We start from the raw sequence: 14,780 nt of genomic DNA on the forward strand, positions 1-14,780 counted from the left end.
TCCAACAAACGCAAATCCCTCTCTCTCAAAAATAATTTTAAAAATTATCTATAGGTAGAAAATAGCCCAGGTGGGCTGATGGAGCGCTTTCCCAGCGTGTGCAAAGGAGGTGCGGCCCCAGCACAGGTGGCAGGCTCGCAGCTGACACGCTGAAGACAGCCCTCTTCAGGGTGATGTGAACAGTATTTTTCTTTTTAACTAATTTCGAATGTCACTAGACAGGGCCCTCTCTCCAATTTACTGGATCCCTAAGACTGTCCCCAACATGTTCCTGTATGTTCCCCGCCTGTCCCACGGAGGCACGCACACCAGTGGCCCCTCTGGAATGCGGTCCTGAGGAGTGCACGTTCTACAACCTTCCAAAGAAGGCGGCTTCGTTTCTAAATACAGCTAGGTGCCTTTGCCAGGGATGCCAGTGGCATGCTAGTTTTCTAGAAACACAGGGCAGCCAGGACTCGGTGTGGATGCAGGTCCATCGCTGGCCTGGGGTGGCCTAGAGCGTGGTAGTGGTAGGGACATTCCACCAAGCCTGGTGGCCACAGCCCAGAAAGAGACAGACTTGGACTTCTGCTGGGTCCCAGTCGGAGCCAACGGCATGTGCCTCTTTCCCCCCAGCATCTCTGCCCTTTCCTCGCCCTACCTCCTGCCTCATGCCAGACCCAAGGTGCAGAGCTGTCGGGCGGGAAGCGTTATGTAAGGCCCCCGATAGCATCAGATTACAAACAGCCAACATCTCCCAGAAGTGCCCCCGCCAAAGGCAACACACTGTTTCCTCATCACCGAGGGGAAGGAAGGAACAGTTCTGCTCTTCCAATAAAACAAGGGACGATTTTCCAGACAGGAGAAGTCCGGCAGGGGGAAAACAAGGTTCAGCTCTGTCCTGGGAAGGAAACGGGTTCAGAGTGGAGGAGGAGAGTGGCCGCCAGGGCCAGGCCTCCTGTGGACGGGGCAGCGGGCCTAGTGACTCTGGCGTTGCTCTGCTTCCCGGCTGCGTCCTCCTGGTGGGGCGAGGGCCAAGCACCCTGTCCAGAGCCGGTGAAGAGACGACTCCAGGAGACGCTGCCTCATCGCATCAGCTGAGCCCGTGGCTTGGGCCAGGACCGGGAAGGGAAACAGCATGTGGCCTGACATAGCGGGCCTTCAGGAGAAAGAAGCAGGGCTCCGGGTACTGTTTGTCCTACTCCGTTGCGAAAACATTGACTCTCCTCTCCCTTTCATCTGCTTTCGAGGCTGGCCCCCTTGCCGCGGATGTGCAGGCATCCCACTGCCGAGGAACCTGGGTGAGGAAGAGCAGGTGGTCCTGAGGAACCCCAGCCCCGCTGACCCATGGGCCTAGCTCCCGCCCGGCTGCCTGCAGGTTTCATGCAGGGTTTTGCCCAGCTTCCCAGAACCCCCCGCAGTGTTCCAGGCAGAGAGGAGGAAGGAGGCTGTGAACAGTTGACAGGAAGCTGGCTGGAATGAGCAACGGGAAGTGTTTACCCCTAAGAAACTGCCTTTCAGAGCCTCTGCTCTCAGACTGCCCCGAGAAGAGAAGAGAATGGCATAGAGCCCCCGTGCAAAGTCAACCGCTGTGCCCCACAGATACCCTTATCAAGCCACAGGTTGGTCCAAAACACAGTGCGACCAGGACATGACCAAAATCCAGCTCAGAGCCAAGTTTCCCAAGACAGAGGCCCACAACACGTCCACCGCCAGCCGTGTGCTATTTCAGGGGCCTGGTACTTCCATAGGAAAATCTTTTTCAGGGCATTTTCCAAACCCCCTTCCATCCTTCTCTTGGTGGGCTACACCCAGGTCTTCTCAGCTAGGAAGAAGCAGCAGTCTGATGGGGATTGTTAGTGGAGGCCAAGCAGGAGGCTGGGAGTCCCTGGCAGTAGCCAGTTGATTGTCCCCACACTGAATGGAGCGGGGTCCACAGGCCCACAAGGCAGAAGAGGAGATGGAGCTTCTACGCTGACTAAGCAGCAATGGAGACTCGGGCCGGTCTGACCTCCAAAGACGTTAGCTCTGTCCATCTTTCCACTGGGCCTCCCACAGATCTAGAAACATTCAGACTGTCCAGGGGCTAAAGGCGTGTTCCTTAACAACTGAGAGGTTCAAAAGAAGCAAGACAAGATTTTCCAGACAGCTGAGCCATTCTCGGGATATAAAAAGATCTGAGTTAGAGCAATTACATGGGCTGAGGAATGAGCCAGCGGTGGGCAGACAGCGCGGTCCCCTCGGTTCCTGCCTGGCCTGGGGTCAGCCCCTCGGCCTCAGTTTTCTCACCTGGCCCAGATGGTGAGTGGAATAAAGATCGCTGCGGTCCCTTCCAGCTCTCCCATTCTTCGAAAGTCAGGATATTCCTGGAGATTCTGCCTCTGGCTTCTCTCCTTTATAACTTCTGGTTCAAGGGAAACGAATCCAGCGCTCGCCCTCCTTGTTCTCAGCCCCACCGATGTGAACGCAGTGGTGTGCCGGGGAGGGGTCGGTGGAGTGGGGAGCAACGGTCTGAAGGATACGGGCTTTTCTGGGGGGCCGGCAGACAAGGTCTTGGACCCTCACAGACAGGTGAGGAACCAACACCGTGAATGTGGTCAATGCCACTGAACTGGACAAATTTAAAATGGTTAACTTTGTGGGAGATGAATTTCACCTCAATTTCTAAAATTAATGTCGCTTTCACTCTTGAATTCCACAAGTTCACATTTCTTTAAAAATCGAGACCAAAATCATTCACCTGAAAGAAAAGAGCTTTGCATACTGACCCTGCCTCTCTCTATTCTACCTGGATGCCCTCCTACTGTGATCTTCCCACTCTTGCCCAGAACCTCCCTTCTACACCTCCCTGTCTCCTACTCGGGCTTCACAACTGAAACCACCAAGTGGAGGCCTATTTGCAGTATTCAATATGGCAGCCCCCAGCCCCGTGTGGCTAACTGAGCCCCTGAAGTGTGGCTAGTGTGAGCAAGGAACTGCGTTTTCATTAATTTTAATTGAAACAGGCACATGTGGGTCCTGTCTCCTGTACTGAGCAGCGTTACTCTAGACAGATGGCTCTTAAATTTTAACCTGCGTCATCACCTGAAGGACGTGATAAAGCCCAGCTTGCTGGGACCCATCCCCCATGAATCTCTTGGGTAGCACCCTGGATGCTGGTCCAGGGACCGCACTTTGAGAACCACTGGCCAGAGTCGAATATTCTAGACTTGGAGGACTCTAGACTCATAGGGTGTAGACATGGATGTCCTAAGTTGGTGGTTTTCAAAGTGTGGTGTCTAGACCAGCCACAATGGCACCACCTGGGGGCAAAGAAAACAAATCTCCACTGCCAGCCTGGACCACTGGGGTCAGCACTGTATTTTGGCAGGGTCCCTAGAGGCCTGTCATTTCTTGAGGTCAGGGGCTTTGTTGTTCTTATCCCCAGCACTGAGCCCTGCTCCTGGAACATAGGAGGTGCTCAGCCAATAGAAAGACTAGGAAAGAGTGGGTACTCAACACACTCTAAAAAGCAGGGAAGGAGACACGGAAGTCGCCCACTCGCAAACGTATTTCTTATTGGGTAATATTTTCCCCTCAAAGAATGGGGCAGTATACTAAAATACCTTATTAGCCTGGCCTGGGGGCACACACCTGGAATCCTGGCTGAGGCCGGAGGATCACAAGTTCAAGGCCAGCCTCAGCAACTTAGCAAGGCCCTTAGCAAGAACTTAGTGAGACCCTGTCTCCAAATAAAAAATAAATAAGTAAAAAGGACCAGGGATATATCTCAGTGGTAAATCACCCCTGGGTTAATCCCCCCAATAAACAAACAAAAAAATGTATGAGTGTACCTTTCCCCCCACAACCTCACAACATTTATTATTGCTTGTATTCTCGATACTTGCCATTCTAACTGGAGTGAGCTGGAATCTTAGTTCTGATTTGCATTTCTCTAATTGCTAGAGATAATGAACATTTTTTTCATATGTTTGCTGATCGATTGTATATCCTCTTCTGTGAAGCGTCTGTTCAGTTCCTTAGCCCATTTATTGATTGGGTTATTTGTTTTTTTGGTGTTGAGTTTTTTGAGTTCTTTATACATCCTGGAGACTAATGCTTTATCTGAGGGGCATGGGGTAAAGATCTTCTCCCCATCTGTAGGCTCTCTCTTCTGTTTCTTTTGCTAAAAAGAAGCTTTTTAGTTTGAGTTCATCCCACTTATTGATTCTTGATTTGACTTCTTATGCTTTGGGGGTCTTGTTAAAAGCCTGTCTTCTACGGGGGAAAGAGACAAATAAGGTGGGTCTTCAGATATGAGATCACAGGTCATCTTAGGGAACCGAAAGCTTCCCATGGAGAAGTCACTTATTTACAGATCTTTATCCCCAGGTCCCTGGTCCTCATACCTCCTAGATCATAACCTGGAGGGTTCTGATTGCTGGTTCCCCAGGTTTTCTAGTTGAGCACTAAAGATGACAGCCTGGTCCATGGGTGTCCCAGGTCCTGAGGGGAGGGATTAGAATCAGCTCATGCAGAGAGTACAGTGGCACAAGGCTATAATCCCAGCCACTGGGGAGGCTGAGGCAGGAGACTTGCACATTTAAGGCCAGTCTCAGCAGCTTAGAGAGGCCCTAAGAACTTTGTGAGACCTCTTCTCAAAATAAAAAAAATATAAAGGGCTGGGGATATGGCTCAGTGGTAACAGTGCCTCTGAGTTCAATGCTCAGTACCCCTCCCCACACAAAAAAAATCAGCTCATGCGACCAACCACTCCCAGATGTACTGTCTCTCTCTGGGCTCTTTGCTTGCAGGCATTGGACACATTCCCAACCACCTCTATACCCTGCAGCTTCTCCTCCTGACCCTGTTATCTCCAGGCATCAGAACGCAATCACAGCCTTTTTGAACTGCAGGGAGCCCAAAAGAGCAATATAAACACCCAAAGCCCCAGAGCTGAAGTGGGCCAATCAGTGAGGTAAAGGACAGGTCCAGTCTCCTGACCCCTGACCCCAATCTCCAGACCCAAGATGTGACCCCAGCCTGACAGTCCCTTGCCTGCAAAGCTCTCAAGGGATCTGATCCAAAGGACACCAGGTTGAAGTGGACAAGTGCAAATGAGGGATCAGCATTTCCTTCCCACCACCAGATGCCAGGGACAAGGAAGCTCAGAAACTTGGAGTAGCCCATGGACGAACAGGAACAGAGTGTGAGTCCTCCCGCCCGGGGACAGCTGGGGCTGCCGCTCAGCCCGGAGTGGCGGGCGTAGAGAAAACCCAGCCCAGATTTAAAACTTTGTCATGGACAGTCCTCAGGAGCGGTGAGCCTGTCTTAGAACACCCTCGGACACAAGGACCTTCTAAAATTTTAATTTTATTTATTGTAGGGCTGGGGATCAAACCCAGGGCTTTGCATATGCTAGGTGAGCTCTACCACTGAGCCACATCCCCATCCCTTTTTATATATATGATTTTTTTTTTTATTATTTAGAGACAGGGTCTCACTAAGTTGCTGAGGCTGGCTTTGAACTTGGGATCCTCCTGCCTCAGCCTCCTGAGCTGCTAGAATCACAGGCTTGCACCACTGCACTGGGCCTTTAGTTTTCCTTTAAATGAATGTATCATAACTTCTCTAGGCACTCTCCTGTTGCTGATTCTGGGATTATGCCCTACTTTTATAAAAAAAAAAAAAAAAATACTACAATGACCACTCATTGTACACACATCATCATGTACTTGGTTAATTATCTCCTTATGACGAATGCTCACAGGAGGGATCGATGTATCCAAACCTTTTGTCTGTAGGCCATATTGTCTCAACATGGCTGCTCTCTCAGAGACTGAGGTCCTTGTGGGGAACTTTCCCAGAGCAGATGGGAGCTGAGCTGGAGGCCGGAGGATGTTTAAACAGAACCCTAAGCAGTGGTGGGAGGCGAGATGGTAAAGCCCAGAGAGCACCAACTTGAACTGCAAGGGCAAGCCTGGCTCTGTCTCATAAGCTGTGTGACCTTGGGCAAGTTACTTAACCTCTCTGAGCATCTTTCTTCATCTGTAAATGGAGCTGTTATTACTTACCTTTCCCTTGCATAAGGGTACGCTAAATATTTCTCGAATGAATGAAACAAATTAATGGATGGATGGAAACAGAAGACAAGGAGAGGAGAAGAGGAGGAAAGCAAAGCAAGGTTTGCAGGCTGCCTTATCAGGCCACAGGCTGGTCCTCTTAGGGGGCTCCTGGGAGAAGGATTGATAGGGGTGCTCCAGGCTGAACAGACGTTTGCCCTCTGTCCCAACTCGTTTCTTCCTCTCTGGGAGCCAGTGGCTGGTGAGCCCCTGGGCCACGGTGACGGCCCCCAGGCTGGGATGCACACCAGCCCTCCCAGAGGCAGAATCCCGTGCCCCAGCCAACCCCAGCCGAGTCCTCTACCTTGACGGGCTTGCCACAGTCCGGTGAAGGGACCCACGCTGCCTGCCAGTTCACACTTCTGAGCCCACGGGCCATTGTCTCCTGGAAACCAGAGAAGCAACACTCAATGGCCAAGGGGCCGGGGGCCACGGACACCCACGCTCCCCCGGTGGCCTATATCCCTGTGCACGGCAGGAGACTGCACAGAGGACTTGTCGGATTAACCCTGAGCCCCAGCCTTGAAGAAGCGCCCTGGACCAGAGCCGCCTCTACTAAGCTGTCCGGGGTGGGGCTCCCTGCCCCGCCGGTCCCCGAGCCTCCTGCCCTACACGGCTTGCCTTGCTTACGGTTTTAGCGAGCCCCTTAGCACTGGCGTCAGCACCGCCGGCATCGCCCACTGAGCAGCTATTCTGCACCCGGTGCCTCCTGCCCAGCACCTCGTAAGCCTCCAACGTGCTGTGTGGGAGATTCTGCCAGTGACCCCAGGTTCGAAGCACTGCTCCGTCTGTCCGAACCCGTCCAGGGAGCCGTGGAGGCCCGGCAGACACACGCTCAGCATGGAGGCCAACCACCCTCATCAGCGTCCCAAGTTCAAAGCGAGCCCCTGTCCGGTTAAAGAGGGTCATTGACGGGCTCTGCTCCTGGTGGGGCAGCCATGGCACTGCAGCCAGGCTGGCTGGCTCTCACCACTTTACCTGTAAACCAGAGGAACGTGTTTTCTTTCGCCATGTGGTTGACTTCGTCCTTGATCCGACCCACCAGACTGTCCATCTCCCGGAGACCCGCACGGTATGGGCTTTGGCCCCACGGGTTGGCCCACGGCCGGGTCCCAGCCAAGGGCACATGCATGTGGGCCAGGCCCACGTAGAGCAGGAAGGGTCTCCCACTGGCACTGAAACACACGGGAGACACGAGAGGTTACCGTGCCTCTGGGATCCTCCCTGACCCGGGGGTCCCCCGAGGGTCTGCCAGGGACTCAAGGACACACTTATCAATCACCTTCCAAGGAAATGTGGAGATCATCTGGCGAGCTGCTTTTACACGAGAATGCCGTAATAAGAGTCCTTCAGCCTCTACTGAGAACGTCTCATAGGGACGCGCTGTGTCCCAGCCCCTCCTCCTCTAACCCCACGCTCCCTTCATCAGATGAACCAGCAGCTCAGCAATGACAGGCCTGCCCGGGTTAGGCCACTAGAAAGTCACAGGGTCTCGAACTGGCTGTGGGCAAAGCCCTTGCTCTTAACTGCTGCCCTGTAGGGTGCCAGCATCCAGACCGTCACAGCCACCCTAAGAAAGGAATGAACAGCTCACGTGGACCACAGGGCATCCCACGGATGCACATGACCAGCAGGAGACATTTAGATCAAGGCTCTTTAGAAGCCTCAGTGCCTGGCTGCCTCTATGCGAATCCTGATCACCCTGGAAGATGCAAAATTAAAGGCTGGAAGGGAGGCAGGAAGTCTCCATGCAAAGGCCCTGTGGCCTCTGGTATGGCTCAGAAAGCTGTCTTTCCCTACCCCATTCCTAGGCAAGACAGCTACAGAACTACCACCTGTCCTCTCCTGTAGCAGGGACCCTGGTGGAAGCCATTCCCACAGGCCACGCCCACAGGAGGGGGTCTGTTAAAGCACACAGAGAAAGAGGGGTGAGTGAGCTCGGTCAGGGACACACACAGGGCAGGGACAGAAGCAGGGCCCCTTTATACTCAGTTCACCCAGACACGTGGCCTCCAAACGATCCCCCGTCCTCCTGAGCTCACTCTGGTCCACACCAGCCGGAGCCTCAGTCATGCCCTGGGAGCTTCTTGCACGCTGACCCCCGAGGTCCACTGATAGGAAGGGCCCTTGTCCTGAGCTCTCTCTGACAGGCGTAGACGCCAGTCCCATGGCGGGGCCTCAGCCTTCCCCGCACAGCCAAGGGCTTCCAAGCTGCCTGCTAAAGAAGCAGCCACAGGCCCCTCAGGCTGTTTGCATTCAATTAACGAAAATTAAGTAAAATTAAAAATGCAGCGCTACAACCCAGATGACCCTTGAGGACATGCTGCTAAATCCAGTCACCCAAGGACAAATACATATGGCGGCAATTTTTATTTTACACATATGTAACACATCCAGATCTACGAAACTTCACCTAATGGCCTGCTTCAGCTCTTCTCCACCTTCAGAGATATCTCGTGAGTAGCTAGAAATCAGCTACGGGGAGAGTATTTACCCCAAAGAAACGGGAACCACTACAGGCCGGGGTTGTGTTCCAAGAGCTTTTTGTGAAACATTTACCAGCTCACTGCCACAAATGGGCCAGGAGTGGTTGCAATGCCCACGCTCTGGCCCACCCCCCATCATCATACTCCAGACTCCCACCTTCATCAAAGTCACATGAGCTGTTTATAGCTGTTCAATTCACAATAGCTAGGTTGTGGAACCAACCTAGATGCCTTTCAGTAGATGAATGAATGGATAAAGAAATTGTGGTATATGCACATAATGGAATACTAGTCAGCCATAAAGAAGAATAAAATTATGGCATTTGCAGGTAAATGGCTGGAATTGGAGAAAATCATGCTAAATGAGGTAAGTCAGTCCCCAAAAACCGAAGTCTGAATGTTTTCTCTGATAAGTAGATGATGATACATGACGGGGGTGGGGGTGGTGGGGGGCGGTAAGAGAAGAATGGAGGAACTTTGGATGGTGTAGAGAAAAATGGGGCAGGAGGGGGCGGGGGTATGAAAGATGGTGGAATGAGACAGACATCATGACCCTAGGTGCATGTGTGATTACACGAATGGTGTGAATCTACATCGTACACAACCATAGAAACGAAAAGTTGTACCCCGATTGTGTACAGCGAATCAAAATGCTGTCTGTAAAAATAAATAAATAAAATTTAAAAAAGAAAAAGTCACATTAGCACCTGGGGCCAGAAGTTCAAAGAGGCCGATGATAATGAGGGATGGCGGAGTGGACAGAAGAAGGATGCAGGCTTGGGAGATCTGTATCTGCATCTCAGGAGTCTTTTATTTCATGATTTGCAACCCTGATTGTAAGCAATTAACTTATTCTCCATCATCTGTAAAATGGGGAAACTCTTTCTCCCTGGCAAAGTCGCTCTGATTTTTAACTGCCCCTAGCAAGCATTCAATAAACGGTGCTTTCCTATTAGTATCCCTGAACACGTGCCCGCAGCAGTAAGGGTAAGTGGTACCCAGGGATGAACCTCCTTCCTGCATCCTGATGGCAGGCTAGAGTCACAAAGATGACGCCAGGCAGGGTCTATGCAAACTGTCCCTGGGGCATCTGCCTCTGAAGCCACCTCGTTAGTATGGGCCTGTGCCAGATAGAAAATAGAATCTTTCAGGGTAAAAAATAAAAAGCCTGATGATAAGACAGCGGCTTCCACGTATGTTTAGAAACGTCTCCTTCAGTTAGCCGCAGGGAAGGCTCCCGCCCCGCGGAGGCCAGGGCCGGAGGAGCACGTTCCATCCGTGCAAAAGGTTCTCTCTGGGCTCTGGGATCTGGGTGACGTTTTTTCCTGCTTGCTTTTCTGTGTTTTCGGAGATCTCTAAAGCAACACACTGTGGTGTGGCACAACAAGCGAGGTGAGCAGAGCAAAACCCCAGGGCCACCCAGAGGGGCGATCCCAGGAGAGACGGGGCAGGGCACAGAGAAGGCCGCAGCGCAAGACCCGGCCCACCGCGCCCGGAGGACGCCTGCCCTGACCTGCAGGTCAACCGGCCAGGGGCCCACTCGCTGGGAGGGTTGCCAGCGGGTGTCCGGCAGGGCGTCCCTGGCGCTGGGAGGAGGCGGGCAGCTCCCCGCCCGCGGCCCCGGGTGACCCCTGGGATCTCCGATGGGTGCGGCAGCACGCCCGCCTCCCTCTGGACCTCGACATCACGCAGCCTCCGCGAGCCCAGACTCCGACAGTCCCCGTGCGGACCAGCCCGACGCTTCCACACGCAGCTGCCATCGACCAAGTCCTGGCCTCCTCCGGCCTTGCGTCCCCCTCCCAGGCTCTGCTTCCCGCCTCCTCCACCCTCTTGCCCCTCGGCCAGGCCGGCCCGGTCCCGGAGCAGCCTCCTGCCTCGGCTTCCCGAGTCGCTGGAGTTATTACAGGCCTGTGCCATCGTGTTGGTCCCCATCCTGGGGCCCCACCTCACCACCTCCTGTGAACCTAATTACCTCCCGAAGGTCCCACCTCCTAACACCATCCCATTAGGGACTAGGGCTTCGACAGAGGATCCAGGGGGCAACATGGTCACACCCTCTGACACTCTGGAACGCTGGCCAGGTACTGCGTTTCCCAGAAGCATCTGATTTCCAGTATCCTCAGCCACCATTTATTCCCACCCCAACACACTCACTCTGGTCGAACCCTGTCTGCACTATTCGGATTCAATGCACAGTCCCAGACCCTCCCTGGAAAGGACCCCCCATGGTTTCCCGTCAGAGCTTTGGCTACTCCGTTAAAAACCCAAATCCAGGATTAGCTTTTAGCAATACTGTAGGCAAAGGGTCTCAACTCAAGTGAAGACCCAAGTAAAAACTTTCAAAGGCTGGGGATGTGTCCTGGTGGTCAGGCATTTGCCTAGTAAGTGTGAGGTCCCAGGTTCAGTCCCCAGTGCCACACACACACACACACACACACGCACACACACGCACACACATGCACACACACACAGACCTTCTTAGGAGGCCTAGGGTGAGGTTTCTTGCCAAGAACAGGCAGGAAGACACACTTGAGGGACACCTGGTAGTTCTGACAAACAGGTCCAAGCGGAAGGAAGGGCAGGTGGGGTGGGGTCCTGGGAGAGGAAGGAGCGTGGGTCTAGGGGCCTTTTCTGCCTGGGAACTACCTTCTGCAGAGTTAGAAGCCAACAGGGTTCATGACATTCAACTAATTAATAAACTAGCAATTCTTCACTTTTTTTCATTTGATAAGGAGAATGTATTTCATTCACGTCTTAACTCATTAATTAACTGGTGAATGTCCAGGTACCATACCCACGGCACAGCAGGCATTAAATAGTCCTTTGTCCCCAGCCATAGCTCCCCCTCAGAGACCTATGCTGTTCGAGGCGTGAGGTGGTAGTGCACACCTGTTATCCCAGCAACCCAGGAGGCTGAGGCAGGAGGATCACAAGTTCAAGGCCAGCCTCAGTAACTTAGTGTCTCAAAATTTAAAAAAAGTAAAATAAAAAGAACTTGGGCTATAGCTCAGTAGTAGAGCACCCCTGGGTTCAATCCCCCAGTTGCAGGGTGGGGTTGGGGAGAAAACTACAAAGGAAAAAAGAGAGAAGAGAAGAAAAGAAAAAGAAACTCTGTGTCCTCAGAAGCAAGAGAAGACTGTCCCCACCTGCCATGGTACACAATGAGCTAAAACCATCTCAAAATTCCAGGGACATGGACCCTCCAGAGGGGAGAAGGAACTTTGCCCTTTTTATAGTAATAATCTGAGAAGAATCAATAGTGTTTCTCAGAAAAGTCCAGCTGAACGACCCAGATGCCATCTCAAAGGCCCGCGGGGGCTGCTGCTGAGAGTAAGGCCTTGAGCGGTTGATTTTATCACCGAGAATACACGATGACTGGCTCTCCCACATTGCTGACTCTCTCCCCTGCTCACCTCTCCAGAAAAGTCCAGCATGGTGAGCAAAGGCTGGAAGACGCTTGAACATTTGAGGAACGGATCTGATCCCCATCCACAGGGGGCATCTAAAATCTGCACAAGCACATGCTCATGTAGGGTGAGGCTGTGGACCGAACGGAAATGATCCCATGGCCCTTGAGGAGTTTATAATCTGGCAGGAAAAGAAGGTGAGCACACACCGGGTCACTCTGGGCTCCAACAAGACAGAGCTTGCAAACCAGCAGGCCTCACACATACAGGGTTTGTTAGAGACACGCTGCGGCCTGGGTTTTGTTTTTTGCTTTTTGTTATTTTTCATTCTAACGTTTTAAGATCATGAGATTTCACATAAAAGCTATCTTGTCTCTCTTGGAAAATGGAAATATCTGGCATTGCAGGCTCACATTCCCATCGAGCAGCATTGTGCAGGTACAGCTAGGTAGCAGCTATTCCTGTACAGTAGTTCACGCAGGCCCCACCATCCCCTAATGCCTCACCTCAGCCCGCTTCCCTCTTTAAGGTTACCTTGTTGGTCCCTGTAGATGCAGAAATTGGTAACCTTTGTTTGACAGACTGAGCAATGACCTCCGCAGATACCTGGGGTCTAATTCCTGGATTTTGAGAATGCTACCTTATATGGCAGGTGGGACCTAACAGGTGCGATCATGTTAAGGATCTTGAGATTGGGAGATTATCTGAGATTCCCCTGGTTGACCCTAAAGGAAATCACAAGTGTCCTTAAAAGAGGAAGACAGAGGGAGATTTGACAACAGATGTGGAAACAGCAATGAAACAGAATCAAGATCAGAATGTACGCCAAGGAACACCAGCAGTCACTGGAAACTAGAAGAGACAAGGAAAAATTTTCCACTCGAAACTCCAGAAAGCAGCAGCCCTGCCAACACCTCGAGTTTAGCCCTCGAAGGCTCATTTCAAACATCTGTCCTCCAGATCTGCAGGAGAGTAAGTTACTGCTGCTCTAGCCACTAAGAGGGTGGTTGTCTGTTACAGCAGCAGCAGGAGACGGATACACCTCACTAACTCACGAACTCAACAGATGTGCCCAGACTAGAGGAGCAGGCCCTACTTGCTCAAGGAGCCTACAGCCTCACAGGAGAACACAGAATGATCCTGACCCTGGAACACAAGCAAAGTCAGACGTGGACACTCCCCGGGATGCAGGAAACCATATGTGAGGAACTTCGAACCCAGGACTAGAGGTTCGGGGGAGGGGGGGGTGTCTTAGTTTAATTTAAAGAAGGCACGCGTGCATTCTTCTTTGTTGGGCGACACCACCACACTCTGCCGTGGCCTTGGGCGGGTTGAGGCCAGGGCACAGAGTGAGGGGGGAGTGGGGGAAGAGGCCAAGGCCAGGGAGGCGGGCTCCTCACCTGGCCTGCTGGATGAACTGGGTCGCCTTCTCCGCGTACCTCTGCGCGAGACTGCTCAGGTTCACGGGCTGTTCCACGATGTGGAGGTTTTCGTAGAGAGGCAGGGCGAGGTCTGTGTAGCAGTCCCTTCCGAAGCTGCTGCGTGGAAGCCACAGACAGGAAAGTGAAGACCATTTCCACAACTGAAGTAGCCACAGAGTAGAACGAAAAGCTTTACTGCAAACCTTGCACACGGATACAGAACGCGTCACAACCTGGCTGCAAGTGGCTTCGCCAGTCGGTCGTTTCCTCCAAGTGTAAAACCAAGAGAGAATGCTTCCCTCCGTTCCCTTGGAACGGCTCTTCCTGTTCTTGGAAAGGCTGGCCAGTCTGGGATGCTAACGCTCTTACCGGGTAGGAACATTACTGCTCCCATTTTTCAGGGAGATACACTGAGGTCTGAACAGGACAGCTTATTCCAAGTAGAGTCCCTGAGCCAATGAGTGGTTCTTCTCTGATTTTCTCCACTGTCTAACTCTGTAGCTGGGCAACTTGTGGTCCTACCCCAAGTCCAGGGTCAGGAATTCATGGAACACAAAGTGTATTCTTTCTTGCTTGCTGGGGATTGAACCCAGGGCCTTGTGCTTGCGAGGCCAGCACCCTACCCACCGAGCTACACCCCAGCCCCACAAAGTGTAATGACAGGATGTAAGATCTAAGAAGGGCTGGGCACTTTCAATTCTCAACCATGTCTGAAGAATTTGGAGACATTTTCACAAGTGGAAGGCAAAGGGTAGAGGAACCCGACGAATAAGACTTCCCGGAAAAGCAAACGCCGCCCTGGGTCTCATAGACTCAAATGAGTCTGAGGGACAGCTGCCCGTCAGCCTGCCTGATGGTCGCGACCTCAGACGAGTCATCCGGGCTCTTCCGGAGTCTGCGTTTCTCGTCGGTAGCTGGACGTCGTCCGTGTCTCTTTCCTGGAGCACGAGGAGCTTGAAAGGGGTGGACAGGCGCTTTGCGCAGGAATTGAGGACAGACTCAAGTTTTCTGTCCCCACCTGTCTGTCACCACGGTCGACTAGGCGAGAAGGTAAGAACCATGGAGAAGGAAGGGCTTCTGGACGCCTCTCGGGCCTTCAGTACCAGCGGCCTCCTAGTGCAAAGACCGGTGGAGAATCTGAAGCTCCCGGCTCCGCCCAGGTGGGTGCATCCCCCTTGCAGACGCTTGGCACATGGAGGGGAGCTCAGAACAACCGCATTTTTTTTTTTAAAGAGTTATTATTGCTGGGTGTTGTGATGCTGATCCATACTTGTGTTGAATTTTTCAGCTTTTTATTATCTGTGACAACTCCACCATCATTTACATCTTTTGAGAGAAGGATGACCAGGATGGAACCCAGGGGTGATCTACCACTAAGCTACCTCC

The 14,780-nt window shown here is 52.5% G+C and overlaps 1 protein-coding gene across 7 annotated transcripts in view; it reads right to left on the reverse strand.

The window, feature by feature from the left end:
- The window catches only part of ARSG (arylsulfatase G), a 121,301-nt gene that overhangs the window by 30,192 nt on the left and 76,329 nt on the right, over positions 1-14,780 (reverse strand). For 6 of the 7 annotated variants that reach the window (XM_079131986.1, XM_079131985.1, XM_079131989.1 and 3 more), the window contains 3 exons: positions 13,374-13,511; positions 7,059-7,255; positions 6,385-6,465 (listed from right to left, as the gene is read on the reverse strand). In XM_079131986.1, the coding sequence (XP_078988112.1) occupies positions 6,385-6,465; positions 7,059-7,255; positions 13,374-13,511 (416 nt within the window). The remainder of the gene's footprint in view (positions 1-6,384; positions 6,466-7,058; positions 7,256-13,373; positions 13,512-14,780) is intronic. The other variant, XM_079131990.1, reaches the window with a different exon arrangement.

Source organism: Sciurus vulgaris (genome assembly GCF_902686455.1).
Source record: "Sciurus vulgaris genome assembly, chromosome: 3".
Classification (NCBI taxonomy): domain Eukaryota; kingdom Metazoa; phylum Chordata; class Mammalia; order Rodentia; family Sciuridae; genus Sciurus; species Sciurus vulgaris.